We start from the raw sequence: 14,010 nt of genomic DNA, 5'->3' as shown, positions 1-14,010 counted from the left end.
CTCACGGCACACTAGTGCGCCGCGGAACAGTGGTTGAAAAACACTGAGCTAGAGGACCGATGTCTCAGCGAGATCCAGAGAAACTCATCCATGCGTTTATCTTTAGTCGCGTTGATTACTGCAACCGTGTCTAAAACAGTGTTCTGGATCAGCTGGAGCTGACCCAGAACACTGCTGCTGGCGTTCTGACTAAAGCTAGGAAATTAGAGAACATCACCCAGTTCTACAGTCCTTCCACTGGCTCCTTAGAGAATAGACTTTAAAATACTGCTGTTAATTTATAAATCACTGAACAGTTTAGCACCACAATACATTAAAGATTTCCTGCTGTTAACCTAATGCCACTACATCCACTGTGGAGCTTGGTGGTGGCAGCGTAACAATGTGGGCATGCCACACTTTTCAGACATTTTGAAAAGATATTTCAAAATGTAAATTTGTGGCTGTGAGAAAACGTAGAAGTGTTAAAGTGGACTGAATACTTTTTGTGTGTCTGCTTTACTTGCCTCCACCATGGTCCACCTCCAGCTCTGAGTGTCCAGGATGTGGACGTCGTTGAACCACTTCTTGTTCTTGGAGCCTCCGAACACAAATATCCGTTTGGAGTCGGGGTCAAAGACGGCCGAGTGGCCGATTCGGGCCTCGGGGGTGGGGCCCTCCGCCAGAGTCTCCGCAGCCACCCAGGACAAATCCTCTGTTGCGTGGAGAGACAGATTTAATATCCGTTAAAAGCATTCGGACTCAAAGAGGCGTTTCCAAACGCCGGGCAACATGGAGCGAACCTGTGCAGAGTTTCCACATCGGGTCTTTGCAGAACTGCATCCTGGCTCCCTGACCGCCAATTAAAATGGCCGTCTGAGCGTCAATGGGGCACAAAGTCTGACCCCAGCGTCCCGACGGGCCGACCAGAGAGGCTGTGGGCAGAGGGGAAACTCATCATGAAGTGTGACGTACAGAGTTGGGTAGTAACTAGTTTTTTTAAATTACTTTTAGGATTATTTCTACTACGCTGTATTTTTTACTTTTACTTGAGTAATTTCATTATAAAGTACTGCAACTCTTTAGAAACATTTCTGGATTCTCTAAATGAAGAACAAAGGTGTTTTAACCAAAAATTCACCAGACTCAGACACACACCTGCGGTTTCTGTTAAAGCTTCATAAGGTTTACATTGAAGGAAAATTATTTGGAGACATTTTCTTTTGCCCGATTGTTATTTCTTGCTATGTCACCTGAATGTCATTATCTACAATAAGAGCTATAATTATAAAACGTTTAAAACACCTGGAGCTGAGACTAATGTTGGCAGCTCACAGCTAATGCTCATTGTTATGTATAGTGGAGGCTCTGTGATGCTGTGGGTCTGTTTCTCTTTCAAAGGAACCGTGTTAAAGTATGAAATACCAGATTTTACATAGAAATCGGGAATCTCAGGATTCGCTCGTGTACATCTCACATGTTGTGTAAATAAACGTACATGTCTGTGTGGGAGTCTTGGCCTGCCGACTCTTCGTCCTGGCTGCGTTCTGAAGCGGCGTCGCTCCTGCTTCATTAGCTGGAAAAGACGACAAAGAGAAGCAGTGGACAGAGGCTTTACACCTTCGTATCGAGCAACCCAAACACCTAATGACTGTGTTTTACTGTACTCTACTGAAACTCTTCCTCCTATTTGTAAATTAAGGTGAGAAAACTCTTTCTTCCTCACCTGCTGCCTTCACCTTGGAGGCGTCTGCTCCGTTACCAAATAGTTTCTGGCTTTTGACTTGACCTTTGCCTTTTCGCACAGGCGTCGCCTTCTCCTTAACTCCATTTGGGCAAATGTTTTCTTCTCCTCTCGCCTCTGACATCCTGTCGCCACCGTCTTCCTCAGTCGATCGCTCTCTCTTTCTCTTGCCGCTGAGCTCTCGGTCTGCGAGGGGAGCCGTCGGATTCTGATGCGACAGTGTTTATGAGACAAACTAAACATGACTGCCAGGAAAGTAAAGAGTGCACACTTTACTTTTCTGGTATTTTAACATCATATTTTAAAATATGGTGTTAAAATACCATATTTTTAAACATATTTTCCACCTTCCATAAAAGCTGAGTCAAAAAAAATTAAAACTAAAAGACTTGAGCTAACATTTTATTGATAACAACACACAGATAGCAGAATTAAGATCTAAACTGAATTCAAAAAAAGAAAAATGGCACAAAATGAGATAATTTCAGGTTTGGTACTTGCTTCACGTTTCAAAATATTTGAGGCATTCCTTCTGGAGTTTTTAGTTCATATTGAAAAATATAGCAAGGCATAGATAAACCACCAAAAAGCTGATTTATGCATTGATTTCAAGCTGATCTGCTCCGAGTGAATGATAAATAAACTACCTTTGGTGTGTATTCATTCACAGCTATCAGCTCTGGTTGTGAGTTTGTCTGAAAAGAAGCAAAAACAAAAGTTTGGTTAATCTGTCACTGATTAAAGACATCCTCCCCCTCTTAATGCTTGTGAAAGATTGAATGTGCGTTACCGGGTTTCCTCCCTCCAGAGAAACATTCAGTGTGACGCCGTCTGTCCAGGTTTCTTCCTCCCACTGCTCCCATGAGAGACACCTAAATACATGATTTTAATAACAAAATAGGGAAGGAAAAACACAAAACATGTGGCATTCTTGTCCAGGTAATACAAACATTACATTTGAAAAGCTCTTACATCTCTAACATGCAGAAAAGCTGACAGTTTTAAACTGATATAAGTTGCTGTTGTGACATTGGACCATATCACAAATACTCTACATGTGTATCAATTTCTGACTTTTAAGTTTTAGTTGTTTTTAATTAATCTAGTCAAATCAAAATTACTCATAAAAACATACGTTTCATTTCTTATTAACTGTGCAAATGTACAAAGTGTACATACTTGTTATAAGGGGTCAGTTTTCCAATCGTGATGGGAATCTGATCAGCGTCGTTAAGCTCCGCGTTGACGCAGATCCTTTCCCCCCACGGTCCGCTGCTGAACAGCACCACCTGGCGGACAGATGGTGGAACCGCAGCAGACACTCTGCACGACCCCTCCGCTCTGATAACAAAAAGACAAGTCAAATAAATGCAAAAACTGAGCTTTTAGTTCCCAACAAAACAGAAACAAGATTTATGTTTTCCCAACAAGAAAATAAAATTGTCTGTACAGTACAAATGAGGAGCAATAAAAACCCACAGTAACAGCAAGCTGTTAAATAACTCCCGTGGAAGATCTATCCTACCTCAACAATCTTTGAGGCGGTCCGTTTACCCCAAAAATAGCATAAACTCCGAACTCATCCATCTTGAAATTCTCCCCTAATTCGTTTTTAACTTTAGCACGATTTAAAATGTTAAAACACGATGTTGTTTTGGCTTCTCCCGCCTGCTGTGTGTACAGCTTCTAAATTCCGCGCTATTTCCAGCCAAATGCAAGTGTTGCGCTTGGTTTGTTGTTAAGCGTATCCTTCCAGGAGGCGGCGACCGTGCCAAACCCTATGTCAGCGAGTGATCCGCCCACCGCCACGTATCCTTATACTTATATCGAGCTCACTCCGGGTTGAGAGCTACACCCTGCTTCCGCGACCACGGGATATGTTCAAAAGCTTTACGAATCTATGTTTATTACAGATTGCAGCTATTTTAAAAGTGGCAAACGAGACTGTAAGGAATGATCCTATTTAATTTAAAAGATTAAATTAAAAATATTTAGCAAATTAAACTACCCTCCACCGAGTATGAAAGAATAACTGTTGCCGTAATACAAACCTGTGGGAGTTTTAAGTTATTTTATAGAAATATGTTCAATTGCTTGCCCCCAAAAGTGACTATATGATATCTCGATTTGCCTTATTGTGTTATTTTACCGAGTATCAGCGAATGTGATGCAAAAATAAATATAATTCACAATGTAACTCATGTTAGGGATGCAAATTATAACGCTGCTCTTGAAGGCAGCCCCAAACAAGCGTAACGGTCGCAAAGCATTGTGGGATCGGATGCCGGTGAAAGCTTCTCGAAAGAACTGCAAAGATGATGGTGAGTGAGTTAGCATTGAAGCCCCGAAATCAACGCCTAATCCGTGTCCATCCTTTCGTTTATCAGCCATCATTAACATTGGAGGTGTTCTGAATAGATGTGACTGACAATCAGACGTGCTGCAAAGCTATTATTTTATTGAAATTACTTCAATTTAGATGTTTTTGTTAGCCCCGAAGGTGTTAGCATCCTGCAATCAATGGGCGTATGTGATGCGAACGGCGATGTCCGTTAGCTTGTTGCAAATAAACGGGTTTATAAATATAACCGAACACGGTTTGTCTCACGTTTAGCAAGTTTTTCACATTGTGGAACGTTTAGTTTAAATATTTTGCATTTGTTTAGTTGTTTTTGGACTTTACATCTAATTCTTTGATTTAGATGCTCTATGTAGGAGTTCCCCCTTTTGTTTGATTGCCTTTGTAAGGCATATTTATGTTGCAAGTTTGACCAAATCTAATTATCAAAGGAACCAGTTGGTGTTTATATAGATGTAAATGTTATGAACAGTCAGGAAGGGTTTTAGACACAATCAGCTGCATCACATGCGTTAAACTCAACACCCTTCTTTCCCAGTTTTATTTTGTCAGTTGTCTGATAATTGATTTTCTCTCTTTCTTTCCTGCAGCCCACACCGGTTATCCTGCTGAAGGAGGGGACAGACACATCCCAAGGCATTCCCCAGCTCATCAGCAACATCAATGCCTGCCAGGTGAGTGGAAGGCTTCACCTGTTCTGTTCATTATTTAAGAAATGTTGCAGCTTATTCTTATTTATTGACGTATGACAACGGCCCAGGTAAGCATGAGTTGGTAGGCTTGAGTAAAAGCATTAATGCATTTACATGCACACAAAAAAATGACCTCATGACCTAACAGTGGTTTTTGCTGGATACCAATTATGCCGACTGCGGTTAAAACAACAGAATCAAAGTAGTTTTTACAGTTTTTTTCCTTTTATTTAAATGAGGGAAACGTAGGAATCCTTTAAGTTTGCTGGCCGGCAATGTGCAGCAACCTAAGCGCTCTACCCTAAAAATTTCTTTCTCTAATTCAACTAACTTTAAATTTTGGCATAATACTATGAAGAGTTTTTACCATTTTAAAAACATAAAATCTTTTAGTAACATAATGCTGAAAACTCCATAAATTGTTTCAATTTGGCATAAATTGATACATTCAGACAGTGCAGTGTGCAGTTAATTCTGTTCTAAACAATTTTTGTGAAACATTGAATCAATAACTGATATTGTTTCACCAACATTTTTAAATCTACAATAATTTAGTTAAATAAAACAAGTTATCTGATAAAACATCCTGTCTGTCTGTGTATTAGCCTCAGTGACATTAATATAGTTTATTTGTGAAAGGTTTAATCAAGTTTAGGCCTCTTAAGTTGCTGTCAGAGAAACAAGAAAATGTGTTAAAGTGGGATTTTCAACTACTTCCATTCACTATTTGTGTTTGGAACTGAGTTTTAGGTGTCAAAAGAAACTATTAAAGTAATGTGAGATTTAAAATGGCTTCCTTCAGAATCATAGAGGTGACGTTTCATCCTGCAGGTGATTTCTGAGGCTGTCAGGACCACCCTCGGGCCCCGGGGGATGGACAAGCTGTTGGTGGATGGAAGGGGTGAGAAAAGATGAAATTAGTTATTTTGGCTCAGTCTCTTGTGGTTTTATCATTGCTTTTTAAATGTGTTCGTTCTTCCAGGTAAAGCCACGATCTCCAACGATGGCGCCACCATCCTGAAACTTCTGGATGTGGTTCATCCTGCAGCCAAGACGCTGGTAGACATCGCCCGCTCCCAGGATGCCGAGGTGAGTTCCAGGTCAGCAGATTTCACATTTAAAGCTGGACGAAGTTTAATTTTTCCGTTTCCGCTGAATCCTCCTCCAGGTTGGAGACGGCACCACATCTGTCACCCTCCTCGCCGCCGAGTTCCTGAAGCAGCTGAAGCCTTATGTGGAGGACGGTCTCCACCCTCAGACCATCATCAGAGCGTTCCGCACCGCCACCAACCTCGCCGTCAGCAAGATCAAGGAGATCGCCGTCTCTGTGAAGAAAGACGACAAACAGTGAGTCTTTAAACAGGACGTCTGTGCGTCCCTTATATTCATAGATCGAAAATTAGCCCTCAAAAAAGTCTTAAATTCATTGAAAAAAATGTTCTTAAATTTTGTTGTGGCAGAACTATTTAATCTCATTTATTTTATGTGGGTCTTTTTTTCATGGGACTTTACTGTTTTGTAAAATATTGAGTAGGTCTTTCTGTGATATGAGGTAGTTGAGGCTACTGCTCCTACCTGCTAATATACCATTGCTAGCTAGCCAGCTAGCTTTATTATGTCCTCACATCCTTAAAAAGTCTTAAATTTGTGTGTCTAAAATTAAGGCCTTAAATGTCTGAAATTAATTCAAAAACCTTCAAGTTGGCCTTAAAAAAAGTCTTAAATTTGTCTTAATTTTTTATTTACTCTTGTATAGTGCATGTACATTATTTTTCTTGACTTTTCCATCAGGCAAAAGTTTGAGTCACCTGCAGACATATTCATTATGTTCTGTGACTCGAGGCTTTTGAGGCTATTGCTAACTAACTGCTAATATTCTGTTGCCTGTGAGATAACTTTTTTTTTTGTCTATCATGTAAGTGTTTATCTTCAACGCTGGTTCTGTACAATGTTAGTCATTCTGTGCAAAAAACCTTGGCACTACTTTTCTTTTGCATGTTTCAGTAGTGATACAGATCTTACATGTCATTCATAAAGGTATTTAAAAATGTCTGACACCTGCAGAAACCGTATTAATGGCTTTTAAACTCATCAAATCACCTTCTCCTGTTTGGTTGAGTTGTAAATGTTTTATAAACTTTCTCAGGGAGCAGAGGCAGCTGCTGGAGAAATGTGCCGCCACAGCGCTGAACTCCAAGCTGATCGCCGGTGAGAAGGGCTTCTTCTCCAAGATGGTGGTGGACGCCGTTATGTCCCTGGATGAGCTGCTGTCTCTCAAGATGATCGGCATCAAGAAGGTGCAGGGAGGCGCAGTGGAGGTTGGTGCTCACCGTTCAGTTTCAGATGTCGGGGTCCTTATCGCTGCTTGAAATCCTTGAAAATGCTTGAATTTCATTTCGGTGTTTTCAAGGTTTGGAAAGTGATTAATATTGAAACCACATAGTTTCACAATAAAGTGTGATCTAATGTCTGATTATAAGGATAAATTTGGTAAACATTTACAGCTGAAACCAGATGTTTTCGTATGCCTAAAAAACTTATTTTTTATGTCTAGTTAAATCAGACCCAACTTCTCTTGTTTAAGCTTAGTTACAATTACCAAAATTATATCTATTTGCTAAATACCACAAAATAAAATGAAGTTGCTTTTTTTTTTTTTTTTAGATTTTTTTTGTAGTTTTCTTTGTTTATTGTGTTTAAGCATTTAATTTGATTAGGAAGGTAATTTACCTTAACACAGTTTGTTAGAATTCTTTCAATATAATGAGTGTTTATTATTCCTAGTGACTCACCATGGATCTGTGTAATTGATATAAAGGTTATCTTATATTTTATATGTTAAACATGATTGAAATTAGGGGATTTGTTGTTAAATTATGTTTTGTTCTCAGACCAGTCAGGTTTAGATGTTTGAGAGAAAATGTTCAAAATATTATACTTTAGTTCACTTTGGCCCTGCTGCAGAATATAGATACTACAACAAGATATTAACAATTACAATAATAAATTATGTAGTTCAGTAAAAAAAATACTTTACTGATTCCAAAGGAAATTAAATGTTGTTGTATATTAAATTAATTTAAATTTCATCAGAATCATGGTGATGACTGTGGGCAGGAAAGACGTCATGTAGAAGTCTGTATCACAGCGAATTTGACGAAGCCTCTGACTGAAGACACTCTGTTTTTGTACGACAGTGTCATGAAGGATTTGATTCTTGATTTTATGTAAAATCTTTCTTTGCATCGTCATCTCCAGAGGTTCACAGTCATCATAATTATCATAATTGTTAATTGAAGTTGACTTTTGTTTTTTGTATTGTTTTTACTTCCAGTGTGTGGTGCTGGAAAAGTTTAAAAACTTACCTTGAAAATTTTTGAAAGGTGTTTGAATCTCATTATTGGATAAATGTGCGAACCCTGGATTAAATGTTAGTTGTGAAATTAAACTCTGGATGAAATTCTCTGCTCAGGATTCCCAGCTGGTCAGTGGTGTTGCGTTCAAGAAGACGTTCTCCTACGCCGGCTTCGAGATGCAGCCCAAACGCTACGAGAACCCAAAGATCGCGCTGCTCAACGTGGAGCTGGAGCTGAAGGCCGAGAAGGACAACGCCGAAGTCCGCGTGAAATCAGTGGAGGTCGGCCTTTGTCTCGGAATTAAACTCTTTAAATCAGTTTTTCTTTTTGGTCTTTCGCATGACGTCTGCAACGTTCCTCCTCCCACCCCCTCAACAGGACTACCAGGCCATCGTAGATGCAGAGTGGAGCATCCTGTATGACAAGCTGGAGAAGATCTACCAGTCAGGAGCCAAGGTGGTTCTGTCCAAGTTGCCCATCGGGGACGTGGCCACGCAGTACTTCGCCGACAGAGACCTGTTCTGTGCCGGCAGGGTGCAAGAGGAGGACCTGAAGAGGACCATGATGGTGAGACTGGGCCGATTGAACCGGCTGGTCTGAACCGAAGGATCTCTAACTGGTTTGTGTTGCAGGCCTGTGGAGGATCCATCCAGACGTCGGTCAACGCGCTGACGGACGACGTTTTGGGGCAGTGCGAGCTGTTTGAGGAGGTGCAGGTGGGAGGAGAGAGGTGAGAGAGGCTTTCTGCTGGTGGTTTGTCATTGAGATGAAGGACTTGGTCCTAGAAATGTTTTGAGTCTGTAAGGAAGTGGCGACCTGGGTAATATTTCTTCTTTTTATCCGCAGGTACAACTTCTTTAAGGGCTGCCCGAAGGCGAAGACGTGCACCATCATCCTGAGAGGCGGAGCGGAGCAGTTCACAGAGGAGACGGAGCGATCGCTGCACGACGCCATCATGATCGTCCGCAGAGCCATCAAGGTTCGGTTCTCAATTTTGAGCTCGTCTGTGACTGGTTGTGGTTCACTTTAGAGACCAGGAGGTTGTTTACCTGCTGCAAAAATCTTGTCTGGTACTTCCAGGCCTGTCGCAATTAATCACTTAATAGCATGATGAATTAAAACGAGCTCAATAATTTTCGTTTGCATCATTTATCGTTTTTCTCTTTCTACCAAAAACAGGATGACTTAAGTCTCCAGTCTGGTGCTTTGGTCTCAACTAAACCTTTTCTTGAAGAGAAATTTTGTTTACAGAGATTAAATAACTCATTTTAATGGCTTCCAACGCTGACCAATGTCTGAAAAGTGTGTTGTGCTTTCATGTTCAGACCTCTTTATTCCTGGTTATGAGACGTTTAGCAAATAAGTTACTCTAGATGTGAAAAGCTGATGAAGAGCTGCAGCAATATCCTCGTGATCTGACTGAATCCAGATGTAGATGAATGTGTCGCCTCTTTCCAGAATGACTCCATCGTCGCAGGCGGAGGAGCCATAGAGATGGAGCTGTCCAAGTACCTCCGGGATTACTCCAGAACCATTCCCGGGAAGCAGCAGCTGCTGATCGGAGCGTACGCCAAGGCCCTGGAGGTCATCCCCCGACAGCTGTGCGACAACGCCGGCTTTGACGCCACCAACATCCTCAACAAGCTGCGAGCAAAGCACGCGCAGGTAGGAAACGAAGCTTTCAGACTGAATTCACCCCAGTCTTAGAAACAATCCAGATGATCAATCCTAGAAAGTCCAGTTCATTTGTGGAGGTGTGAATGTGTAATTGAACTCTGTGGACCGAAAAAACTTACCGGTCCATTTAAAAACCTCGATCTTGGTTCAGTTCAAGTGAACTGTGGCGCAGTTTGATATGTGAAATACCAAGTGGACTGGGGGACCCGCTAATCTAGCGCTAGAGGGAGAGACGGGCCGTGGTCTTTTAGCAAAGAAATCCCACAACCGCTAAAATCTGACGCCATTTGTTTACATTTCATAAAGGGCGAACGGTAACCAGTGTCTTCTGCAGATATTTCTCTTTTCCTTCAGTAGTTCTTGGTGCAGCGCCACCACAGGTGAAGAGGGGAACAGGTTTTTCAATTAGTTTGGTTTGTTTGACAAAGAGTGTGAAAGTGAACTGCACCAACTGAAAATGTAGCAAATGTCGCAATTTTGATCCCCAATTAAACCGAGTTTACAAGACTATCAGTTATGAAAATTACAACAAAGTATTTGGGTCACACTAAGAAAGTGAAAGAAATACTACGAGAATGGAGTCGTACAGGAATAAAGTTTAAATGGTACAAGAAGAAAGTCATCCTACTGCAACTTTATTCTCATAATATGACTTCATTGTCATACAAGTTTGTTCTTATTTAAACTTTGTCGTATTACTTCTTGTAATTTTGTCTTTATTCTTGTAATACTATGACTTTATTCTCATACAACTTCTTGTAATATGAATTTATTGTCATTTTATGACTATTTTTTTTCTTTTCTTAGTATAGACCCATCACTGTTGTAGAAAACACCCTCAAAATACGTATTTCTAGGGTTTTTCCTACAGCTGTATTCATTTTTCTGTCACTGCAGGGCGGCCTCTGGTTTGGTGTGGACATCACCAGTGAGGACATCACTGACAACTTCATTGCCTGCGTCTGGGAGCCGTCCGTCGTGAAGATCAACGCCCTGACGGCGGCGTCGGAGGCCGCCTGCCTCATCTTGTCGGTCGACGAGACGATCAAGAACCCCCGCAGCAGCGTAGACGGACCTCCAGGTGGCGCCGGCAGGGGCAGAGGCCGCGGCAGACCCCACGCTCACTAACTAAACCCATCAGCTGAAAAAATAATCCAAACGCAGATGCAGGAGGAAGAATTTCTGAATGCTGCTTTAGTTTCTGGGGGAGATTTTCAATGTTTTCAACCCAGGACATTCTGCTAAAAAAAAATAAAAATCTCTCCTCTTGTCTTGTAGTTTCTGACCAGCCAACTAAAGCATTTCATATTCTCTTCCTGTAGCCAGTACAAGCAGAATGACAGCAGCTTTCTTTTCTTTCTTTTTTTTACTTAAACAGGCTGGTCTTTTCTGTGTGACCTGATGGAATCTGTAACCTTTTAGCCTCGTTTTGTTAATAAGAAAAGCTGTTTGATGTGGGGGTGAATAAAGCACTGAAAGGATGTTGAGCAGTTCTGAAACCATCTATGTGAAGCTATTTATTGGACCATTGTTAACAATAAATTCACAGCTGAAATAAAACACTTATTCCTGGTGTTTATGTTCAAAGTGGTTTTAAAAACACTGCAGAATTATTTTTAGTAGTATTGGTATTTTATATAATAAGCAGCTTGGGTATAAAATTTAATTTCTTCCCCTTATGTAATGTAGTTGACTGAGGTGGTTCTGGTCACAATAAGTCTACCTTTAGACCCCAGGCTTCCTCTCAGAACCATATAAATGAATGATGTTTAAATGCACCAGAAAAAAACGCATTTTCTGTCCTTGCTGTCCGACCTAAAATTGGAGTTAGTTATTTTACTCTTCAAATTCAGGAGTTCAGATACTCCAAGATTACTTGGCCTAAGTATTTGCATATGATGTCATGGCTTTGTAAGTTTCTCACAGTATTTGGGCTAAAATGACTAATCGCAATAATTGTAACGAATTGATTTAAACTTAATATAGTAACTGATTAATCTTTAACTGAAGTATATGCTCAAAGAAATGTCATTTTCTGAAAATGAATGGCTTTTCCAGCATAGTGGCTAAAGAAGAATCATTTTTGTCATGGACAGGCTAAGCCAGGCTACAAATCCCCAAACTACAGAAAACAAATGAGCGAAAGAGTTTCTGCACCAAGAAATGGCCTAAAATACCTCTTGATTTGAAAACCTGGTCACCAACTACAAGAAACGGCTTAGTCATCTTTCTTACATTTAAGCTTCGTTTTTGACCCAATGACCTAGCTAAAACAGCTAACGTTCAATGTCTAATGTTCGGACGTTAGCCAAACTTTGATTTTTAATTTATTTTTTTATTATTTTTTTTTTTTTGCTGTGATTTTTTAAATTATTTTTTTGTTTCTTTTAAACCCTTATAGTGATCACTTATTTTTGTTTTACAAAATTGCAATTTTTCTATCTCTGACGTTGTCTGAACGTCTGTGTGACGTAGAACGTTGTCTGCGGATGCTCAGCAAATATTCGGCCTCCAGCCAACGGTCGTCCATCTTGTTTAATTCTGACATTTAGCAAACGTTAGCAGACCAACTTTCAAGAGATGTCCAATGGTAAAACTTTCTTACTATGTTGTAAAACATGGAAACGTTTTAAGACTTTTTTTTTTTTTTACTGCTTACATTCGGTTTACACAAATCAAGTCTGAGTAAATATATTCAACACAGTAGCACTCATGACACTGTAAAAGTTTCAAATCTTATAATGCCACAATCCTTAATGTTCTTTTCCAGCTTGTAGTTATGTCATCTTACCACTAGATGGAGCACTACCATGTTAGAGAAACAATACGAGTCCAAACAGGTTTCATGATACAATTTAAATGAGGTATTGAGTATCATATCAGGATAAAATAAACAAGAGTGATTCTCACTCTAGGTAGTATACTTTATGAGGTCTTTAGGTGATTCAGTCTTAGCTTGAAATCCTTATACTGAAGGGTACGTTTGTTCCAGCATCTTGTGTCAAAGAGTGTTTTTGTTTCTTTGAAGAGTTTCTGTGCAAAAAATGCACAGCAATCAAATCTTCTCTGGAGGGCTGGATGGATAAACTCAGGGTTAGTTCAAGAAAATATTTAATGTTGATTGAAGATCAAGATCCATAATGTCTGAATTAAATTAGGTTTGGTTGTTTTCAAGTCTCTTTAAGCTACTCCACCTTAGTTGGACAGGAAGTCTATGGAAGCCCGGACGGACCTGTTAGACATGACGTCAATAGCGGTGACTTTGATCTCTGTATCTCCAAACTGCATGGTGGCTCTGATCTCTCTCCTTTCTGGGCCTGCCACCACCGCTCCTCCTTCTGCTCCTCCCACCGCCCCAGGTGGCACCAATGGTTCCGGTAAGTCTAAGGTAATTGTCCCGCACTTCCGGACGCCGGGGTCGGAGATGTAGGTGACGTCATCTGTGGCGCTGCAGTAGATGTTGATGATGATCTTCCGCTGGCCCACCCGAGCGGGCGTGTAGCTTCGCCGAACGACCTCTCCCAGCGCCACAGACTGGTCAATGGAGACGAAGCGGTCGAAGATGTCCGTGCACCACTCGCGGCCATCTTTGATGAGGAGCTTATCCCGAGGGTGCCGTCCCTCAACGAACCGGTTCAGGACGCCGACCCCGTAGGTCACAGGGCAACGTCGCACTCTGACCTGCGAGAGAGAAGAAGCCATTAGATTGAGAGTCACAGTTAGCCACTCTGATGCTAACTGGTATCCCTGGTGCTTTACCACAGTGGGATCCAGTCCGAAGAGAACGGCACCCTTCAGGATGGTGAGGCCGACATCATGGGGGATGATGATCCGGCAGGTCCTTCCCAGTGCCTTCTGGACTGCTTTCTGCAACATCGGCGACTCTGCAAAACCACCAACCAGGAACAGGAAGCGAACACAGCGCACCTCCGGCTTCCCCATCAACTCCTCTGTTAGAGAAAAGAAAAGTAATGCAGTGCTACTTTTCTGACTCTTTGGGCACAGCACTAAAGTAATGTTCACGCAGCAGGTGAATGTGACCAATTCCCCCCCATGTGTCACTGCAGTCTAAATGGCCCATTTCCTATGTTTTCACATCGTCAAAAATCCGATTTGTGCCACATGCATCATAATTCTGCACCAGAACAAACCAGATGTGGTAAACCTAAAGGTAAACAATGACTGAAAATGTTATGAAAGAAA

The 14,010-nt window shown here is 41.1% G+C and overlaps 3 protein-coding genes across 3 annotated transcripts in view; 1 reads left to right on the top strand and 2 right to left on the bottom strand.

Annotated features, from left to right (window-relative positions):
- krcp (kelch repeat-containing protein) overlaps window positions 1-3,477 on the bottom strand; it is a 10,619-nt gene extending 7,142 nt beyond the window's left edge. The window contains exons 1-8 of the mRNA XM_015033874.1: window positions 3,249-3,477; window positions 2,903-3,064; window positions 2,514-2,595; window positions 2,371-2,418; window positions 1,706-1,931; window positions 1,478-1,555; window positions 783-914; window positions 507-694 (exon numbers count right to left, since the gene is read on the bottom strand). Coding sequence (XP_014889360.1) covers window positions 507-694; window positions 783-914; window positions 1,478-1,555; window positions 1,706-1,931; window positions 2,371-2,418; window positions 2,514-2,595; window positions 2,903-3,064; window positions 3,249-3,310 — 978 coding nt within the window. The 5' untranslated portion in view covers window positions 3,311-3,477. The remainder of the gene's footprint in view (window positions 1-506; window positions 695-782; window positions 915-1,477; window positions 1,556-1,705; window positions 1,932-2,370; window positions 2,419-2,513; window positions 2,596-2,902; window positions 3,065-3,248) is intronic.
- Window positions 3,478-3,946: 469 nt separating this feature from the next.
- Window positions 3,947-11,362, top strand: cct7 (chaperonin containing TCP1, subunit 7 (eta)). The gene is made up of 12 exons (XM_015033871.1): window positions 3,947-4,044; window positions 4,673-4,756; window positions 5,606-5,675; window positions 5,757-5,863; window positions 5,943-6,121; window positions 6,921-7,092; window positions 8,247-8,411; window positions 8,509-8,697; window positions 8,763-8,860; window positions 8,977-9,109; window positions 9,589-9,795; window positions 10,705-11,362. Exons 1-12 carry the CDS (start codon window positions 4,039-4,041, stop codon window positions 10,933-10,935), a joined length of 1,641 nt encoding a protein of 546 aa, XP_014889357.1. The 5' UTR covers window positions 3,947-4,038; the 3' UTR covers window positions 10,936-11,362.
- hspa12b (heat shock protein 12B) overlaps window positions 11,039-14,010 on the bottom strand; it is a 26,357-nt gene continuing 23,385 nt past the window's right edge. Inside the window, exons 17-18 of the mRNA XM_015033870.1 lie at window positions 13,567-13,757; window positions 11,039-13,488 (exon numbers count right to left, since the gene is read on the bottom strand). Of these exons, the coding sequence (XP_014889356.1) occupies window positions 13,003-13,488; window positions 13,567-13,757 (677 nt within the window). The 3' untranslated portion in view covers window positions 11,039-13,002. The remainder of the gene's footprint in view (window positions 13,489-13,566; window positions 13,758-14,010) is intronic.

This window comes from Poecilia latipinna, unplaced genomic scaffold, assembly GCF_001443285.1.
Source record: "Poecilia latipinna isolate Pla-1442-1.1 unplaced genomic scaffold, P_latipinna-1.0 Scaffold281, whole genome shotgun sequence".
NCBI lineage: Eukaryota > Metazoa > Chordata > Actinopteri > Cyprinodontiformes > Poeciliidae > Poecilia > Poecilia latipinna.
This window is presented reverse-complemented; position numbering and strand designations above follow the sequence as displayed.

Bases quoted from the DNA above. Each gene is read 5' to 3' on its own strand.
- cct7 (XM_015033871.1), top strand. The intron at 5,864-5,942 runs GTGAGTTCCAGG...ATCCTCCTCCAG, and splicing joins CCCGCTCCCAGGATGCCGAG to GTTGGAGACGGCACCACATC. The intron at 9,110-9,588 runs GTTCGGTTCTCA...GCCTCTTTCCAG, and splicing joins TCGTCCGCAGAGCCATCAAG to AATGACTCCATCGTCGCAGG.